Source organism: Budorcas taxicolor, chromosome 3, assembly GCF_023091745.1.
Source record: "Budorcas taxicolor isolate Tak-1 chromosome 3, Takin1.1, whole genome shotgun sequence".
NCBI classification, from domain to species: domain Eukaryota; kingdom Metazoa; phylum Chordata; class Mammalia; order Artiodactyla; family Bovidae; genus Budorcas; species Budorcas taxicolor.
The window spans coordinates 54,403,103-54,425,118 of record NC_068912.1 but is presented as its reverse complement, the minus strand read 5'-3'; the positions used below and the strand labels follow the sequence as shown (position 1 = coordinate 54,425,118).

Genomic DNA, 22,016 nt, shown 5'->3' with positions numbered 1-22,016 from the left:
GGAAACAATTCAACTCTGTGGTTGTGGCATGAAAATAGCCAGAGATGGTATGCAAATGAATGACTGTGGTAGTGTACCAATAAAACTTTATTTAGAAAAACAGGCAGCAGTGCACATTTTGTCTAGAAGCCAAAGTTTGCCAACTCCTGGTATAAAGTTATTTTTTTTCCCCTTTTAAACTAACTGATAAAACCAGCATAATTCAGATAGCCACAATGCTGTGATCACTCACCTAGAGCCAGACATCCTGGAGCATAAGAAGCATTATTATTAACAAAGCTAGTGGAGATGATGGAATTTCCAGCTGATCTATTTCAATTCTTAAAAGATGATGCTGTTAAACTGCTGCACTCAATACCCACAAATTTGGAAAACTCAGGAGTGGCCATAGGACTGGAAAAGGTTAGTTTTCATTACAATCACAAAGAAGGGAAATGCCAGTGTTCAACTGCACTCATTTCACACACTAGCAAGGTCATGCTCAACATCCTTCAAGCTAGGCTTCAACAGTACTTGAACTGAGAGTTTTCAGATGTACATGCTGGACTTAAAAAGGCAGAGGAACCAGAGATCAAATTGCTAACATGTATTGGATCATAGAATAATCAAGAGAATTCCAGAAAAACATCTACTTCTGCTTCATTGACTACACTAAAACCTTTGACTGTGTGGATCACAACAAACTGTGGAAAATTCTTAAAGAGATGGGAATACCAGATACCTTACCTGCCTCCTGTGAAACTATGCAGGTCAAGAAGCAACAGTTAGAACCAGACATGGAACCACAGACTGGTTCAGTATTGGGAAAGGAGTACATCAAAGCTGTATATTATTACCCTGCTTATTTAACTTCTATGCAGAGTACATCACACAAAATGCCAGGCTGGATGAAGCACAAGCTGGAATCAAGATAGCAAGGAGAAATATCAATAACCTCAGATACATAGATGACACCACCCTGATGGCAGAAAGCAAACTAAAGGAACTAAAGGGCCTCTTGATGAAAGTGAAAAAGGAAAATAAAAAACTGGCTTAAAACTCAACTTTCAAAAAATTGAGATCATGGCATCCAGTCCTATTACTTAATGCCAAATAGATGGGGAAACGATGGAAACAGTGACAGACTTTATTTTCTTGGTCTCCAAAATCATTGCAGATCATGACTGCTGCCGTGAAATTAAGACGCTTCTTGGGAGAAAGGTTGACAGACATAGATATCATATTAAAAAGCAGAGATATCACTTTGCTGATAAAGGTCTATATAGTCAAAGCTATGGTTTTTCCAGTAGTCATGTATTGTGAGAATTGTACCATAGAGAAGGCTGAGCACTGAAGATTGATGCTTTTGAACTATGGTGCTGGAGAAGACTCTTGAGAGTCCCTTGGAGAGCAAGATCAAATGAGTCAATCCTAAAGCAAATAAACCTTAAATATTCATTGGAATGACTGATGCTGAAGCTGAAGCTCCAAAAGGAGAATGGGGCAACAGATGATGAGACGGTTAGATAGCATCATTGACTCAATAGACATGAGTTTGAGCAAACTCTGAAAGATAGTGAAGGACAGGGAAGTCTGCTGTGCTGCAATCCATGAGGTTGCAAAGAGTCAAACATGAGTGAGCAACTGAACAACAACAAAACCAACATTTAGTCTATCTTAAGTATGTCAGGCAGTAATTTCATCTCAGTTCAGTTCAGTTCAGTTCAGTCACTCAGTCATGTCCGACTCTTTGAGACCCCATGAATCGCAGCACACCAGACCTCCGTGTTCATCACCATCTCCCGGAGTTCACTCAGACTCACGTCCATCTAGTAGGCACTTTTTATGCTTAAAAGCTTTCAGAATGAAACTAAAAAACATGCATGCCGAAATTAGCGGAGAGCATATATCCACATTCTGTGATATACTTAAGTAAAAGCTAATCCTATTTAAACAGTGAGCTCAAGCCCTTCAGACCCCAACCAATTACTTTAGCAGAAAGAGACAGAATTGCAGTTGCTTCAGCGGCAAGTCCATCCAGAGTCTCTGAAATCCAAGAAGCTTTATCCTTTTTACTCTTCTCAATTATGTTTCTTAGATGTTTTATCTCTGCTTTCATTTCCTCAGCTTTTCTACTAAATCCTTCAGTAAGCAGATCATTTTGAGCCTAAAAACAAAGGAAGGTGGGGAGAGGAAATCGCAAATTTTGAAAAACACATTTTTTCAAGAGTCAGACTTTGTATTTAAGAACTTTGTTAAATTGTCTTTATTTGACACATATGATTATTCTCTCAGATTAGATTATCAAAGAATAGTGTTTGTGGCAGAGAATATCTTCTGAGTTAGACCTGGACAGTGAGAGGAAGAATAGTTCCCAACCTTACTAATGTTCACACACCATTAGAGTCATGCTTGGCTGCTAAGTCAAGCATGAGGACAAATGCATTTATATGTTCCAGCCAACACTCTGGGTTAGGAGACAACTATTAGTCCACTTGCACAAATTATCAGTTTCATTTGGGATGGCATGGTCACTTATATTGTGGAAATATGGGAACTTATAAGCTGATCAAGAAATTGCACATAAACATGTCTAGGTGGGAAAGAAACACACCTCCCACACAAGCTATGTAGTAATGCAGGCAAGCTATTCACACCTGGAGGCAACTACAGCAAGTTTAGAAGATGTAACCTCCCCACATTTTTATGTCTGAACATATCAGATAGTTTTAGGTCAACATAGATCCAAATTAGAGTCTTTGTGCTTGTAAGGTTCCTGATCATTGACAGTTATCTTAGCAAAGCACCAAGTTGTTGCTAATATTAAAAACATCTGGATGGAATTGTTGTTTGATAATCCATGAAATCCTGAATAATGTGAGCTCCGAGAGATCATCCTAGAATCACAAATACATAGCACCTAAAACCTTGGAGATTATATTTATATTTTTTAAGTACTTAGAGGGACCAAAGTCACCATAGCCTCTCCAGGGTCTCAGTGTGGAGCAAAATTCAAAGGTCTTTTGAAAAGCCAGGATTCAAAACCTTGATTAAAGCAAATGTGGTAATGCCAGTAGTGCTTTTTTTTTTTTTTTTGCTTTAACTTTCACCCATTCCTTCCTTATGTGTCAGCTCAGGGTCTGTCAGGAGCTAGTGAGGCCATGCCAGACTTACCTTCAGCCTGTGTTCCAGTAGCCTTTCCTGCTCTTTCTCAAAGTTTTCTCTTTCTCTCTCCAGCTTCCGTCTCAGCTGGGCTATGTTTTCCCTGAGACTTCTGTTTTGAGCTTCCATCTGCTGTTGCTGCTCGTATTGTTTCTGTCTTAGCAATTTGCGTTCCCTCTCAGCTGCCTCCTTCCTGGCTCGCTCCTCTGCCCAACAAAGGTTCAGAAAGAGAAGCAAGTAACAGGTTAGACTCAAACTCTACTTTCTTGAGATCAGAAACCAAATCAAATTTGAAAAGAGAGTGGGAAATCTCAGAATTCACCTGGTGCCACACATCAGGAGCATGTTTGAGAATATGATGGGAAAGGCCTTGACTCTGGCTGATGTCCAACCACAACTCTGTTATTTTCAGATTTAGCAGTGTGTATTCCACAGAAGAAGTGGAAGCTCATTATTTTGGAAAGATCTTTATTTGATCTGTCAAAGGGCATTGAATGAAAATCCCCACCCTGCTAAGATATGAGCCCCATACCTCAGTGAGGGCTTGATCTGACTGCAGGATGGATTTCTCGATTGTCACCTGAGACTGCAGGAAGTTCTCGAGGACCTCGTTTGTCTAAGGAATTAAGAAGAACCAAAGCACTTTAGATTCCTACCAAGGAGCCTTGTTCTGTACAAATGAGTCCTTCTGTGTCATTTTCACTTTCTGCTTAAAATGTTCCAGGAGCCTCTTACAAAGCACTCAAGCTTCTAAGTGTCACCAGACTCTGCATGGCTCCTTTCAGTCCCCCGCCCAGTGCTATTTTCTTTCATCAGCCCCAGGTATCAAGCAGTCAGAATTAATTGCAATTGTATAAACTCACAATCCCATGTATTTGCATGTTTACCTGGGGCTCTTCCCTTTGGATAACATCTCAACCTAAACAACATGCACAAATATTTCAACTTATATCCCCCTTCTTTACCAGGAAATTTTCCTAAACCATATGTCCACTGTGATTGTCAGATTCTAATTTATGCTGTTGTTGTCTCCTGCTACTTGCTAGTGTGTACCCTTAGGCAACTTATTTAAGCAGTTTGTGCTTCCTAGTTCACATATAGAAAATGTGGATAATAAGACTAGATGCTTCAGAACAACTTTAGGAGGATTCAGTTTAAATTTTCAGAGAAAAAGCTTAACATTTTGCCTATAGGCAATAACAGTTTTATATATATTCTTTGTATTAGTATTATGTTTATCATCACTACCAGTGCAGCCCAAGATCACAGGTTCATAAGTGTTATCTTTCCATATTTGAGGGTCTGCTTATTTGACTTCTGTCCACTTTGATCAGCCTTGAGTATAAGGATTCTGACTTTGCATCATAAATCCTCAGCATGTGGCACATTAAATGTCATGTTATTGGATAAAGAAAATGAATGACTTCTATTCTCTCTCTGATGGATATTAGAAATTGATACTCATTTTTGGGGAATGGACATTTCTCCTTGAGAATAAATAACATGTAGTAATGGAGTAGCCCTCATAGTAAACAAGAGTCCAAAATGCAGTACTTAGGTGAAATCCCAAAAACAACAGAATGATATGAGTTTATTTCCAAGGCAAACCATTCAATACCACAATAATCCAAATTCGTGTCCCCAAACAATAATGCCAAAGAAGCTTAAATTGAACGGTTCTATGAAGACCTACAAGACCATCTAGAACTAACACCAAAAGAAGATATCCTTCTCATCATAGGGAACTGGAATGTAAAAGTAGGAAGTCAAGAGATACCTAGAGTAACAGGTAACTTTGGCCTTGAAATACAAAATGAAACAGGACAAAGGCTAACAGAATTTTGTCAAGAGAACGCAAGGTTCATAGCAAATACCCTTTTTCAACAACACAAAAGAAGACTCTGCACATGGACCAACACTACCAGATGGTCAATAGTGAAATCAGATTGATTATATTCTTTGTAGCCAAAGATGGAAAAGCTCTGTACAGTCAGTAAAAACAAGACTGGGAGCTGACTGCAGCTCAGATCATGAACTCCTTATTGCAAAATTTAAACTTCAGTTGAAGAAAGTAGGGAAAACCAATAGACCATTCAGAAATGACCTAAATCAAATCCCTTATGATTATAGTGGAAGTTACAAATAGATTCAAAGGATTAGATCTGATAGAGTGCCTGAAGAACTATGGACGGAGGATTGTGACATTGTACAGGAGGTGGTGATCCAAACCATCCCCAAGAAGAAGAAATGCAAAGAGGCAAAATGGTTGTCTGAGGAAGCCTTACGAACAGGTGAGAAAACAAGAGAAATTAAGCCAAAGGCAAAGGAGAAAAGGAAAGATATATCCATCTGAATGCAGAGTTTCAGAGAACAGCAAGGAGAGAAAAGAAAGCCTTTTTAAGTGAACAATGCAAAGAAATGGAGGAAAACAATAGAATGGGAAAGACAAGAGATTTCTTCAAGAAAATGAGAGATACCAAGGGAACATTTCATGCAAAGATAGGTACAATTAAGGACTGAAATGGTAAGGACCTAACAGAAGATATTAAGAAGAGGTGGCAAGAATACACAGACGAACTATACAAAAAAGATCTTAATGAACCAGAAAACCATGATGGTATGATCACTCACCTAGAGCCAGACATCCTGGAGTGTGAGGTTAAGTGGACCTCAGGAAGCATCTCTACAAACAAAGCTAGTGGAATCTGAAAAGGTGATGCTGTGAAAGTGCTGCACTCAAAATGCCAGCTAATTTGGAAAACTCAGCGTGGCCACAGGACTGGAAAAGGCCAGTTTTCATTACAATTCCAAAGAAGGGAAATGCCAAAGAATGTTCAAAGTTCCATGCAATTGCACTCATTTCACATGCTAGCAAGGTCATGGTCAAACTCCTTCAAGCTAAGTTTCAACAGTATGCAAACGAAGAACGTTCAGGTTTTCAAGCTAGATTTAGAAAAGTCAGAGGAACCAGAGATCAAATTGCTGACATGTGTTGGATTACAGAATAATCAAGAGAATTCTAGAAAAACATCTACTTCTCTTTATTGACTATGCTAAATCTTTTGACTATGTGGGTCACAACAAACTGTGGAAAATTCTTAAAGAGATGGGAATACCAGATACCTTACCTGCCTCCTGTGAAACCTGTATGCAGGTCAAGAAGCAACAGTTAGAACTGGACATGAAACAATAGACAGGTTCAAAATTGGGAAAGGAGTACATCAAGACTGTATATTATCACCCTGCTTATTTAACTTTTTGCAGAGTACATCATGCAAAATGCCTGGCTGGCTGAAAAACAAGCTGGAATCAAGATTGCAGGGAGAAATATCAATAACCTCAGATATGCAGATGACACCACCCTTTTATGGCAGAATGTGAAGAAGAATTTTAAAAACATCTTGATGAAGGTGAAAGAGGAAAGTGAAAAAGTTGACTTAAAACTCAACATTCAAAACACTAAGATCAGGGCATCCAGTCCCATCACTTCATGGCAAATAGATGGGGAAACAATAGAAACAGTGACAGACTTTATTTTCTTGGTCTCCAAAATCACTGCAGATGGTGACTTCAGCCATGATTTTAATGACACTTGCTCCTTGGAAGAAGAGCAATTACAAACCTAGATAGCATATTAAAAAACAGAGACATTGCTGACAAATGTCTGTATAGCCAAAGCTATGGTTTTTCTAGTAGTCATGTATGGATGTGAGAGTTGGACAATAAAAATGGCTGAGCACCAAAGAACTGAGGCCTTCAAACTACAGTTCTGGAGAAGACTTTTGAGAGTCACTTGGACAGCAATCAAATCAAATCAGTCAATCCTAAGGGAAATCAACCCTAAATATTCACTGGAAGGACTGATGCTGAAGCCAAAGCTCCAATAATTTGGCTCCCTGATGTGAAAAGCCTACTCAGTAGAAAAGACCCTGATGCTGAGGACAATTGAAGGCAGGAGGAGAAGGGGATGACAGAGGATGAAATGGTTGGATGGCATCACCGACTCAATGGACAGGAATTTGAACAAACTCCCAGAGATGGTGAAAGACAGGGAAGCCTGACGTGCTGCAGTCTACAGTGTCACAGATTCAGACATGACTGAGCGACTGCACAGCAACAAGGCCCTGAGCTGTCATGATATCCCCATGCTCTCTCATTAGCCACACATGGTGTTTTGCTCTCAGATTTTCAGGAGACGCCCTGGACTCTATTTTGTAGGCTCCCCATGCTCCCCTTGTTCCTCACCTTCACTCCTTTCCTGGGCATATGGAAATAGTCACACTGTAACCTTTCCATTGCTTTCCTGTAGAGTTTGTGCCCTCCAGGAACAGAGAAACTCCCTGCTGAAATACTTTCCTTTAGGGTCTTCGAAATTTGATCAAGTTTAGTCTGGCAGTATTTAGCAGATGCCTCTTCATTCTGTTGCAAAAAACCTTCCTTCTTATTCTTTATCATTTCCTCCAGGGTAAATGTAGAGATGTCACCAGAAGCATGGAACAGAGGAGATAAATTTTCAAGAAATCTAATAGAAGGATTGGTCTAAGGAGGTCCTCATGAGAAAACCATTCTAGTGGAGCAACACAAGCAATGTAGCCAAAATATAGAGATTTTCTCCCAACTCTGAAACCTCTGTAAGACTATACAGAAGTTTCTTAATCTCTCGGAAATTCAGTTTCTTCTTTTGTAAAATCCCTCTTTTGAATTATCTCTTCCCTAGTGGCTCAAGTTGGTAAAGAATCTGCCTGCATGCAGAAGACCTGGGTTTGATACCTGTGTCAGGAAGATCCCCTAGAGAAGGAAATGGCAACCCACTCCAGCACTCTTGCCTGGAGAAAACCATGGACAGAGGAGCAGGGTAGGCTACAGTCCATGGGATTGCAAAGAGTTGGAGACAACTGTGCGACTTTCACTTTGTTTCTTTTTTATTACTAGTAACTCTAACATCCTGTGGTTCTATCTTCAACAAAAGCAATAAGACAAATAAAAAAGAAAGTAAATATAAAGAACAATCTTTGTTGAGAGAGTCTGCCCAGGGAAATCAAGAGCAACCATCTCAGGACTGAGTTAGGAGAGTTTTGAAATAATGCCACAATTCACTAAAGGAGAAATGAATGCTTGAGAGATCTGTTGGATCTTGAACAAATTCCCCAAGGTTCAAAGAAAAAGGATATATGGTCCTTTAGGATTCTCTCTCCCATGAGAATCTGGGCAACTTTATCCTGAATAGGAGATACACTGCAGGATGAATATATACAATTCCAGACATCATTCCAGAAGGGCATGAATTGGAAAGGACAAATGCTAAACACAGTACCAGGAGCTTCTTCTGGAAGTCCTGATTTTCATCCTTGAAAGATTGCTTCATGAATACTACAATGGCTTCCCTCTCACAGGCTGCATGCACCTCCAGCAGCTCCTGGAGCATCTCTGTGGGGAGCCTCAGTCGCTGGGCCATCTGCTCACTGTAGTGGTCAGCTGCCTTCTGCATGGCCACTGAATTCTCCAGCTGGGCCAGAGTTGTCACTGCATTCTCCAAACAAGGAATTCCTCCACTGTTGATGGCATCTACATAGGTCACAACCAGAGTCCCCAGACCTGAATAAAATAAGAAACATGAAAACATATCAATTTTTCACTCAATGTTTTCAAATTCACCAAGGTTTTGAAATTACGGTTCTAAAACCACACACACACACACACACACACACACACACACACACTCACACATCTCAACTTCTACTCTCATCACTTTCATTTTTACATTTACTATTTCTTTTATTTGAGCCCTAACTTTAAGAAAATGTCAAATACCTACCTTCATCCAACACAATTGGAGGTGTCTCAGAAAAATTGTTTCATAATAGCACAAATTAAGAGAACAATACTGACTACACAGGTAAACAGATTAGTAGAATAATTTAAATAATATTTGTTCCTAACTCCTAACCTTTTGATGGATTTTCAGGGAGTCAGAAACTAATATTTATTTTGGACTGGTTTAAACTCACTTCTAAGTAGTCTCCTTGAGAAGAACACTTGCGGTATAAGACTTCCCCTGAGAAGTATTTGATCATTTATTGACTTTTGTCATCAATGGTGGGGATCTTTTTAAATGTAGGAACCCCAGGTATCCATTACAAGTGATTTTAGAAAGGAATTTACTAATCCCATGATGACAGATAATTTCTGAAACACATACATACTTATCTCTGGAGTATGAAAGTGTAGAATTACATACTTCTTTATAAAATGAAACTACTGAAGAACATATAAGTGAATGTTTGATTTATATCAGGCCACAAAGAAATATGATTTTGGAAAAGTAGACTCACGCTTCCCAGTGACCTTCACCCCTTCCCTGAGGATCTTGGTTCTTACATGGGTAAAGATATATGAACAGAAAGTATTCGATTGTTCCTTGAATTTAGGATCCAGTTGACTTTCTAAAACTTCATCAATATGGGCTAGGAGTTGCTTATCATTTACTGGCCGGTCAAAGACAAAGCACTTCCGCTTTGGGAAAAAATGCCTGATACACTCCCTGGGTACGTTGGACTTTATAACATTGGGATTTGAACCTGAGGAAGAGAGAAAACAGAAATACAATAAGCACAGTATTCAAATAAGTCAGCTAGAAATATTAATGACTGGGGATTTTTAATATTTGGAGTCTTCTCTGCTCATAGAACGTTTTTAATGCACTCACCCAAATTTAACTCATATGAATGACATCTCTGGAGAGAAACTTTAGGAAATATTTGTCTCAGGTAAATGTATTTTGCATCCACAGAACCAAATATACTGCCCACTTTACGTGTGTGCTCAGTCACTCAGTCACGTCTGACTCTGCGGCTCCGTGGACTATAGCCTGCCTTACTCCTCTGACCGTGGAACCCTCCAGGTAACAATACTAGAGTGGGTTTCCAGTATTCTACCCAGAGGGTCTTCCTGACCCAGGGATTGAACCCGTGTCTCCTGCACCTCTCCTGCATTGCAGGTGGATTCTTTACCCCTAAGCCACAGAGGAAGCCTGCCTGCTTTATTGGATATTTATCAAATTTAATGAATTTAATGAATGATCAAATGTCCAGTTCAGATAGAGTCCAACCAATGTTGGAAGTAAACTGTAGGAACATAATGAAGAGGAGCTACAAACAAAGATATTGGAGTAACAGTTAAAATAGGACATAAAAACTTCATTGACAGATGCAGTCAAAATTCACACACTACAAATAAGATTAGCTATTTTTCAGTAGAAACTCTGAATACTAAATGTGACTTAAATGTAATTTGAAGAATTCATGACTACTCCATAAACACATTGGTTTTCCCAAATAGTCACCAACCTAAATGCAATTCATTAAAATAATTTATTAACCCAAAATAATTATGGTGAATAAATCTGTTAGAATAAAAATAATGATATTATGAGGAAAGTAAAATGAAAGACCTGAGTGTTATAAGAAATCATGAAAAATTATGTATGCAGGTGAGGAAGCAACAGTTGGATGTGGAATAACACACTGGTTCAAAATTGGGAAAGGAGTACATCAAGGCTGCATATTGTCACCCTGCTTATTTTAAGTCTATGCAGAGTACATCATGTGAAATGCCAGGCTGGATGAAGCACAAGCTGGAATCAAGATTGCTGGGAGAAATATCAGTAACTTCAGATGCAGATGACACCACCCTTATGGCAGAATGTGAAGAGAAACTAAAGAGCCTCTTGATGAAGGTGAAAGAGGAGAGTGAAAAAGCTAGCTTAAAATTCAACATTCAGAAAACTAAGATCATGGCATCCAGTCCTATCACTTCATGGCAAATAGATGGGGAAACAATGGAAACAGTGACAGACTATTTTCTTGGGCCCCAAACTACTGAAAATGGTGACTGCAGCCATGAAATTAAAAGATGCTTGCTCCTTAGAAGAAAAGCTATGCCAAACCTAGACTGCATATTAAAAAGCAGACATTACTTTACCAACAAAGGTCCATATAGTCAAAGCTATGGTCTTTCCAGTAGTCATGTACAGATATGAGAGCTGGATGATAAATAAGGCTCAGAATCAAAGAATTGATGGCTTCAAACTATGGTGCTGGAGAAGACTCTTGAGAGTCACTTGGACAGCAGTCAAATCAAATCAGTCAATCCTAAAGGAAATCAACTCTAAATAGTCACTGGAAGGACTGATGCTGAAGCTGAAGCTCCAATACTTTGGCCACCTGATGCAAAGAGCCAACTCACTGGAAAAGACCCTGATGCTGGGAAAGATTGAATTCAAGAGGAGAAGGAGATAACAGAGGATAAGATGGTTAGATTGAATCACCGACTCAATGGACATGAATTTGAGCAAACTCCCAGAGATGGTGAATGACAGGGAGGCCTGGCTTACTGCAGTCTATGGGGTCACAAAGAGTTGGATATGACTGAGGGACTGAACAACAAGTAGACTGAAATTGAATCCTGGGTGTATTCAGGGTGTAAAGTCACTTTTTGTAGATTATACAACTATCCAATCTCCAGAAAGTTACACCTGTCTTTCAGAAGAGTACAAACTAAGGGAAATATGTTCTTCATTGTGATATTGTGCCTTATAATAATATTAACAGTTCATTGTTTCATTGTCACAAAAAGTGATAAGCATAATAAGGAACACAAGTGTCTGGTTTCTTAAGAGTTTTAACACTTATTGTATCTGGATGTTAAGGTACAGTTTACCTTAAGTGTAACTTAGTTTTGAGTAATTTTTACTCTAATTCCAAGATAAGTATAGTTAGATAATTCACTTAAGCCTCATTATTTTTCTAATAATTTTATGTGAAGCTCTAGCTTATCTACACTTTAAGATAAGTACATTTATATCTAAATTTCACAACCATCTAGAATATTTGAAAACATATAGTTCAAAACACTTTATACTTGCATCAAATTTTTCTTTTTTAAAATCCAAGTATAGCTGATTTACAATATTAAATACAAGTGTAAAGCATTTCAGTATTTTTGAAGATTATACTCTTTTAAAAGTTATCACAAGATACTCGGTATAACCTGTGCTATACAATATAAACTTATTGCTTACCTATTTTATGTGTAGTAGCTTGTGTATCTGAAAATCATCCTTCCATCTTTCCCCTTCCTCTTTACCTACTCCACTAATTTTTTTCTATATCTGTGAGTCTTATTCTGTTTTCCTATATACATGAAGGAATTTTAAGGTGACAGAAATCAATGAAAAGCTATATTGTGCTCTTGGATTGAAAAACATAATATTGTGAAAATAGCCATACTAGCCAAAACAATCTACAGATTTACTGCAATTCCTATTAAAATACCCAGAACATTTTTTCACAGAACTGAAACAAATAACCCGAAAATTCAAATGGAATCACAAATGATCTTGAATTGCTAAAGCAACTTTGAGAAAGAACAAGTCTGAGGTAGGACCCTCCCAGATTTCAGACTGTATACAAAGATATAGTCATCAAAACAGCATAGCACAAAAATAGACACACAGATCAGGGGAAGAGAAGGAGTCCAGAAATAAACTCATGCACCTACAGTTAACTAATGTAGAAAGGAGGTGAGATTACGCACTGGAAAAAAGAGTCTTTTCAATAAGCAGTTGTGGGAAACTGGACAGCTACATATAAAACAATGACATCAGTCCATTTCCTCACACCATATATAAAAAGAAACTCAAAATGAATTAAAGACCTAAAAATAATAACTAAAAGCATAAAACTCTTAGAAAAAAACATAAGCAAAACACTCTTTGATGTAAATAGTAGCTATATTATTTTTGAATCACTCTTCTATCCTATCAAACATGGGCAGAGGACCTATATAGACATTTTTCCAAACTAGATATACAGGGAAAGATGCTCAACAATGATAGCTATTAGAGAGCTACAAACCAAAAACAGTCTACATATATTAATAATAAATACTGATGAGGATGTGAAGAAAAGGAGTACTCAAACACTCTTGTTCTTGTTCTGTCCCGAAGTCATGTCTGACTCTTTGTGATCCTATGGACTGCAGCATGCCAGGCTTCCCTGTCCTTCACTATCTCCCAGAGTTTGCTCAAACTCATCACCATTGAATCAGTGATGCCATCCAACCATCTTATCCTCTGTCACACCCTTCTCCTCCTGCCCTTAATCTTTCCCAGCATCAGGGTCTTTTCCAGTGAGTCAGCTTTTCACATCAGTGGCCAAAGTATTGGAACTTCAGCTTTCAGTCTTTCGAATGAATATTTAGGCTTAGTTTCCTTTAAGATTGCCTCATTTGGTTACCTTGCAGTCCAGGGTACTCTCAAGAGTCTTCTCCAACACCACAATTCAAAAGCCATCAATTCTTTGGTGCACAGCCTTGTTTATGGTTCAGCTTTCACATCCATACATGACTACTGGAAAAAACGTAGCTTTGACAATATGTACCTTTGCTGGCAAAGTGATATCTCTGCTTTTTAGTACACTGTCTAGACTTGACATAGCTTTCCTTCTGAGGAGCAAGCATCTTTTAATTTCATGGCTGCAGTCACCATCCATAGTAATTTTGGAGCCCAAGAAAATAAAATCTGTCACTGCTTCCACTTTTCCCCTTCTATTTGCCATAAAGTGATGGGTCTAGATTCCATGATCTTAATTCATTGAATGCTGAGTTTTAAGCCAGCTTTTTCCACTCTCTTTTCTCATGCTCATTAAGAGGCTCTTCACTTTCTGCCATTAGAGTGGTATTATTTGCATATCTGAAGTTGTTGACATTTCTCCCAGCAATCTTGATGCCAGCTTGTGATTCGTCCAGCCTGGCATTTCACCTGATGTACCCTGTGTAGAAGTTAAATATGCAAGGTAGTAATACACAGCCATGATGTACTCCTTTCCCAATTTGGAACCAGCCTGTTGTTCCATGTCTGGTTTGAACTGTTGCTTCTTCACCTGTATACAGGTTTCTCAGGAGGGAGGTAAGGTATTCCCAAATCTAAGGATTTTCCACAGTTTTCTGTGATCCACACAATCAAAGGCTTTAGCATAGTCAGTGAAGCAGAAGTAGATGTTTTTCTGGAATTCCCTTGCTTTTCTGGAATTTCCAGCAAATGTTGGCAATTTAATCTCTGGTTACTCTGCCTTTTCTAAATCCAGCTTGTACATCTGAAATTTCTCTGTTTACATACTGCTGAAGCCTAACTTGAAGGATTTTGCAAATTACCTTGCTAGCATGTGAAGTGAACACAATTTTATGGTAGTTCAGACATTCTTTGGTATTGTCCTTCTTTGGGATTGGATGAAAACACTTTCTCCAGTCCTGTGTTCCTTGCTGAGTTTTCCAAACTTGACATATTGAGTGCAGCACTTTAACAGCATCATCTTCTAGGATTTTAAGTTGCTCAGCTGAATTCCATCATCTCCATTAGCTTTGTTTCTATCAATGCTTCCTAAAGCCCACTATCTCCCCTGGTTGCTCAACTAGTAAAGAAACCACCTGAAGTGCAGGAGACCTGGGTTCAATCCCTGGGTCGGGAAGATCTGCTGGAGAAGAAAATGGCAACTCACTACAGCATTCCTGCCTGGAGAATACCATGGACAGAAAAGCCGGGAATATAGTTCATGGGGTTGCAAAGAGTTGGACATGACTAACTTAGATAGCATATTCAAAAGCAGAGACATTACTTTGCTAACTAAGGTCTGTCTCGTCAAGGCTATGGTTTTTCCTGTGGTCACATATGGATGTGAGAGTTGGACTGTGAAGAAGGCTGAGAGCTGAAGAATTGATGCTTTTGAACTGTGGTGTTGGAGAGGACTCTTGAGAGTCCCTTGGACTGCAAGGAGATCCAACCAGTCCATTCTGGAGGAGATCAACCCTGGGATTTCTTTGGAAAGAATGATGCTAAAGCTGAAACTCCAGTACTTTGGCCACCTCATGCAAATAGTTGACTCACTGGAAAAGACTCTGATGCTGGGAGGGATTGGGGGCAGGATGAGAAGGGGACGACAGAGGATGAGATGGCTGGATGGCATCACGGACTCGATGGACGTGAGTCTGAGTGAACTCCAGGAGATCGTAATGGACAGGGAGGCCTGGCATGCTGCGATCCATGGGGTCTCAAAGAGTCGGACACGACTGAGCGACTGAACTGAACTGAACTGAGTGACTAACACTTTCACTTTCAAAGCCCACTTGACTTCACATTCCAGGATGTCTGGCTCTAGATGAATTTTCATACCATCGTGGTTATCCGGGTCATTAAAACCCTTTTTTGGTCTGGTTTTTCTGTGTACTCTTGCCACATCTTCTTAATATCTTCTGCTTCTGTTTGTTCCTTACCATTTCGATCCTTTAGCATGCCCATCCTTGCATGAAAGTTTCCTCTGATATCTCCAGTTTTCTTGATGAGATCGCTAGTCTTTCCCATTCTATTGTTTTTCTCTATTTTTTTTTTTTCATTGTTCACTGAAGAAGATTTTTTTTCTCTCTCTTTGCTTTTCTTTGGAACTCTACATTCAATTGGGTATATCTTTCCCTTTCTCCTTTGCCTTCCACTTCTCTTTTCTCAGCTATTTATAAAGCCTCCTCAGACAACCACTTTGCCTTCTTGATTTCATTTTCTTTGGAATGGTTATGGCCACTGTCTTCTACCTACTGTTACTAACAATGGCACCCTACTCCAGCACTCTTGCCTGGAAAATCCCGTGGATGGAGGAGCCTGGTGGGCTGCGGTCCATGGGCTCGCTAAGAGTCGGACACGACTGAGCTACTTCACTTTCACTATCCACTTTCATGCATCGGAGAAGGAAATGGCAACCCACTCCAGTGTTCTTGCCTGGAGAATCCCAGGGACGGGGGAGCCTCATGGATTGCCGTCTATGGGGTTGCACAGAGTCGGACACGACTGAAGCGACTTAGTAGCAGCAGCAGCAGCAGCAGCAGCAGCAACCTCTGTTCCATAGTTCTTCATGCACTTTGTCTACAAGATCAGATCCCTTGAATCTACTCACCACCTCCACTGTATAATCATAAGGGATTTGATTTAGGTCATACCTGAACGGCCTGTGCTGTGCTTAGTCACTCAGTTGTGTCTGACTCTTTGTGACCCCATGGATTCTAGCCTGCCAGGCTCCTTTGTCCATGGGGATTCTCCAGCCTAGAATACTAGAGTGGGTTGCCAATTCCCTCCTCCAGGGGTCTTCCTAACCCAGAGATCAAACCCAGGTCTCCTGCATTACAGGCAGATTCTTTAACAGCTGAGCTACCAGGGAAGTCTGAATTTTTTCTACTTTCTTCAATTTAAGCCTGAATTTTGCAATAAAGAGTTCATGATCTGAGCCACAGTCAGCTCCAAGTTTTGTTTTTGCTGACTGTATAGAGCTTCTCCATTTTTGGCTGCAAAGAATAAAATCAATTTGATTTTGAAATTAACCATCCAGTGATGTCCACATGTAGAATTGTCTCTTATGTTGTTGGAAGAGGGTGTTTGCTATGACAAGTGTGTTCTGTTGACAAAACTCTGTTAGCCTTTGCTCTACTTCATTTTGTACTCCAAGGCCAAACTTGCTTGTTACTCCAGGTATCTCTTGACTTCCTACTTTTGCATTCCAGTCCCCTATGATGAAAAAGACATCTTTTTTAATTGTTAGTTCTAGAAGGTCTTGTAGGTCTTCATAGAACTGTTCAACTTCAGCTTCTTCAGCATTTGTGGTTAGGGCATAGATTTGAATTACTATGATGTTGAATCATTTGTCTTGGAAACAAACCAAGATCATTCTGCCATTTTTGAGATTCACTCAGCTACTGCATTATGGACTTTTTATGGTCTGTGAGGGCTATTCCATTTCTTCTAAGGGATCCTTGCCAACTGTAGTAGATATAAAGGTCATCTGAATTAAATTCATCCATTCCCATCAACTTTAGTTTACTGATTCCTAAAATGTCAATGTTCATTCTTGCCATCTTCTGCTTGACCATGTGCAATTTACCTTGACTCTTGGACCTAACATTCCAGTTCCTATTTGACTTTGTTCTTTATAGCATCAGACTTTACTTTTACCAACAGACACATCTACAACTGACCATCTTTTCTGCTTTGGCCCAGCCTCTTCATTCTTTCTGGAACTATTTCTATGCTCATCTCCAATAGTATGTTGGAAACCTTCTCACCTGGAGGGATCATCTTCTGGGGTCACATCTTTTTGCCTTTTCATATTGTTCATGGCATTCTTGAGGCAAGAACACTGGAGCGGTTTGCATTCCCTCCTCCGGTGAACCAGGTTTTATCAGAACTTTCTAGTATGACTCATCCATTTGGGTGGCCTTGCATGGCATGACTCATAGCTTCATTGAGTTATGCAAGCCCCTTCACCATGACATGGCTGTGATCCATGAAGGGGCAAACACTCTTGTAGGAGTATAAATTGGTACAGCCACAATGGAAAACAATGTGGAAGTTTTCAAAAACTAAAAATAGAAATTCCATATTTTTCAGTAATTCCATGCCTGGATATAAAGCATGGGGGGAAAACCCACTAATTTGAAAAGGTACATTCCCTCTAATGTTCACAGCAGCACTATTTAACAATAGCGAAGATACTGAAGCAATCTATGGAATAATACTTGGCCATTATAGAGAACAAAAATCTTTGCAGGAACATGGATAGACCTAGAGAATATTATGCTAGTGAAATAAGTCAGACAAAAAAAGACAAATGCTATAAGATATCACTTATATGTAAAATCTAAAAACTAAAACAAGCAAATATACATAGTTCTGAATAATTTCATTTGACTTAAACCCTATTCTTCCGTGACTGGAGAAGGAAATGGCAATCCACTCCAACACTCTTGCCTGGAAAATGCCATGGATGGAGAAGCCTGATAGGCTACAGTCCTTGGGGTCGCAAAGAGTCGGACACGACTGAGCGACTTCACTTTCACTTTTACTTCAGTTAACAAAACTCTAGTTGCTAGAACTTATCAAGGAGTAACAACCTAGTTCCCAGGCACCATTTCTATGAGTCTTGACCTAGTCTCAAATACAGATGCTATCACAGAGATAATGGGCAGTGTTTCATAGCTTTACCCTCTTTAGGACCATCTACCACCCAAGCCATTTTCTGATACCTTTAATCAGCTTCAAGGCATTCTCCAGGTACTTATCTTCTGTGATAGGGTCACCATTTAATTTAAGCTCCAGGGTGAAATCCTGTACAGTCCAGATAAAGTCTGGAAAAAAACTCACAAACTCTACGGAATCTCTTACTCCACCCATATTTGGAGAGGACTTGGCCCTGATGAGTTCTGTGAGCTCTGCCACATAACTAGCACTTGGTTAAGGAAAATAAAATGCATATGCAGAATTCTCACATTTTTCTCATAAAAAATTGTAAGCTCTCTCTTTTGACCTGGGTCCCCTCTCCTTGGAAACAAAGGCAATTCAACCACAGGGAAGGGGAATCTGGTTTGGTCTCCATTCTCATCAATTTCTCAGTAAAACCAGGATACTGCAATTTCTCCAAGGCATCATTGTTGATGGTGTTCATGCTGTTGTAGACTAGAGTGCTGCTCAAAAGCACAGCCAGGGCAAAGATCCATGAGTCGTTCTTAGAGTCACCCTGGAAAACATATGAAAGCAAGCACTTAGCAGTCTTCTCTTCAAAAACTGATTCAGTTATTTGTTTAATATCTTTTATTTGTTATTTCAGATAATTAATATAGTGTTGTAGATAGAAAAAAACCTTGAAAACAGAATTAAAGGAAAAACTTGGGCAATTATATTGACATTTTTTGTGATCTCTGTTCCCTCATCAATAAAAATTCAGATAATATATTCCTCCAGGTGTCCCTTTTTTTCTAAGTGGGATGAAATAGATAATAAGGATTAAAAAAAGAAAAGTAGAATGCCTCTTAATCAATTCATTTTTCAATAATACATGACACCACATGCTCATTTAACAAAAAAGTAAACCACAAAATGTATACTTTGTGGTCACAGCTGAATGCTCAGAATAGATGCAGTTAAATATTTATGAAAACTGTTACTAAATGTTACACATTTTTCTTAGAGATAGGGAGCAAATATAAACGATAATGGATATACCCAAGATTATTGTCTCATGGTATTTACAAATATTTAAAAACAAATACAACAAAGATAATAATATATTCAAATATCTTACATATTAGTAGTGAATCTAAACAGTGAAACCAATAGCCATTATAGTAAAAATAACGGATCTGTCACAGGGAATAAATCCGTCTTACCTTTTCCACATCCCCCAGGCCCTCAGTGTCCAGAAGGACCAGGATATGGTCTGATTTGGAAGGGTGAGGCACACACCACATCCAGATGCCCTTGGTTTTAGACTGCACTGTGGAGCCCAGAGGGAAACCTGCAAGGGGAGGGAAGAAAGCAACATTCAGTGACAGCAGGTTGTCCAAACAACCAAGCAGCTACAAAGTCCAAATTGTTAGAATATGGGTATCCCAGCACACAAGATGGTATTTTCTGTTTCAATAATGTTCTAATTTTTATGTATTCTGTTCCTAGAAAGAAGGAATATTAATAGTGAGAATGATGCCAAGCAATGGCTCAAGATGGAGACAAACAGATAGCCATGAACCAGACAAAACATAGGTCCCTGATAACTGCAACAAGAATACTTTGAAACAATGATGAGACTCAAAGCCCAAGAGAATTGAATTGATGAAAGACATAGGAAGGGGAAACGTGGAAAAAAACTAAGAATATTTTTTGCCCGAAAAAAAAATTTTTTTAATGAGGGACAGGGATGCTAGCCATAATATCATGTGAAATCCAGTAAGGGTTTTTTTAAGACAGATATTCAAACATTTTCTCATGTTAATGGTAATAGTCCATAGAAAAATAAAATGTGTTTTTGAGACAGAGGAGACACAATTGCAGGAAATAGTGCATGAGGAGGTCTGAGAAGGTAGGATTTTTGACATTCAGTTCAGTTCAATTGCTCAGTCGTGTCTGACTCTTTGCGACCCCCTGAACTGCAGCATGCCAGGCCTCCCTGTCCATCACCAACTCCCGGAGTCCACTCAAACCCACGTCCATCGAGTCAATGATGCCATCCAGCCATCTCATCCTCTGTCTTCCCCTTCTCCTCCTGCCCTCAAACTTTCCCAACATCAGGGTATTTTCCAACGAGTCAGCTCTTCGCATCAGGTGGCTAAAGCATTGGAGTTTCAGCCTCAACATCAGTCCTTCCAATGAACACACAGGACTGATCTTCTTTAGGATGGACTGGGTGGATCTCCTTGCAGTCCAAGGGACTCTTAAGAGACTTCTCCAACACCACAGTTCAAAAGCATTAATTCTTCAGTGCTCAGCTTTCTTTATAGTCCAACTCTTACATCTGTACATGAATACTGGAAAAACCATAGCCTTGACTAGATGGACCTTTGTTGGCAAAATAATGTCTCTGGTTTTTAACATGCTGTCTAAACTGGTCATAACTTTCATTCCAAAGAGTAAGCATCTTTTAATTTCATGGCTGCAATCACCATCTGAAGTGATTTTGGAGCCCAGAAAAATAAAGTCTGATGCTGTTTCCACAGTTTCCCCATATATCTGCCATGAAGTGATGGGACCAGATGCCATGACCTTAGTTTTCTGAATATTGAGCTTAAAGCCAACTTTTGAACTCTCCTCTTTCACTTTCATCAAGAAGCTCTTTAGTTCTTCTTCACTTTCTGCCATAAGGGTGATGTCATCTGCATATCTGAGGTTATTGATATTTCTCCCAGCAATCCTGATTCCAGCTTGTGCTTCATCCAGCTCAGCGTTTCTCATGATGTACTCTGCATAGAAGATAAATAAGCAGGGTGACAATATACAGCCTTGACATACTCCTTTTCCTATTTGGAACCAGTCTGTTGTTCCATGTCCATTTCTAACTGTTGCTTCCTGACCTGCATAGAGATTTCTCAAGAGGCAGGTCAGGTGGTCTGGTATGCCCATCTCTTTCATAGGAGAGATTTTCCTTAACAGGAATAAAGCAAAGAATATGACAACAGATTATAGTAAGGTACTGATTCAGTGGTGAGAATTATAGCTGGAAGTTTGGTTTATTGAGAGGAATTTGGTTCTCCCTGCACATGATCAGGTAAGAAAATTAAGAAGCGGGATATACCTGGATTCAAGTAACTGGCTCTTGATGTAGTACAACACTCACCACGGTTCTGTCCTGCAAGACGGTTCATCAAGTAGGATTTGCCGGTACGATACAGTCCTACAATGGCCACCACCACCACTGGCTGAGAAATGTTCTCAAGAATCTGTAGAGCTTTCTGATTCACTGAAAACTGTGCATTTTTGTTTTCTACCAGGCAGATGGGATCCATCATGTTGGGTCCAGATGCCATGGTAACTTGACAACCTGGGAGAGCTTCCTAGTAGAAATAAGATTACAAAGTTATTCTGTGACTCTGAGGTATCCAAAGTACCCATTATTTAGGAGTGGGTGAAACTACTGTACTTTCTGTGAGACAAAATGTAACCTAAATTAGCATATTACAGAGGGTTCTTCCATCATTTCCCCAAATCTCTGATGATGTTGGTAATGAAACAAAGTATTATCACTCTCCATATTTTCACTATTATAATGGTAATAAGATACACATAATTGTTACCATGCATTGAGGGCCCACAGTATCCCAAGCCCTCTGACACATACCTTATATACCCAGCTATATTGATACTTATGAGAACCTACAAGTTACAAAGTATTATCTCCACTTTGAAAATGAGATACATGTGTCTCACAAAGTTTAATGCAGTAAGTCATAGAGCCTGGAGTGAAAACTTAAGACAACTGAACAAAATGAAGATTAACAAACTCTAGGCTCTTGTT

The 22,016-nt window shown here is 39.3% G+C and overlaps 1 protein-coding gene across 1 annotated transcript; it reads right to left on the bottom strand.

Annotated features, from left to right (window-relative positions):
* Nucleotides 1–1,924: 1,924 nt before the first annotated feature.
* On the bottom strand, nt 1,925–21,528 carry LOC128044624 (guanylate-binding protein 6-like). Its single transcript, XM_052636957.1, has 10 exons — nt 21,339–21,528; nt 19,399–19,526; nt 18,640–18,749; nt 18,259–18,455; nt 9,474–9,719; nt 8,456–8,736; nt 7,387–7,599; nt 3,655–3,757; nt 3,154–3,347; nt 1,925–2,146 (listed from the first exon to the last, which is right to left on the bottom strand). The coding sequence occupies exons 1-10, from the start codon at nt 21,526–21,528 to the stop codon at nt 1,925–1,927; spliced, it is 1,884 nt and encodes a 627-aa protein (XP_052492917.1).
* Nucleotides 21,529–22,016: the final 488 nt, after the last annotated feature.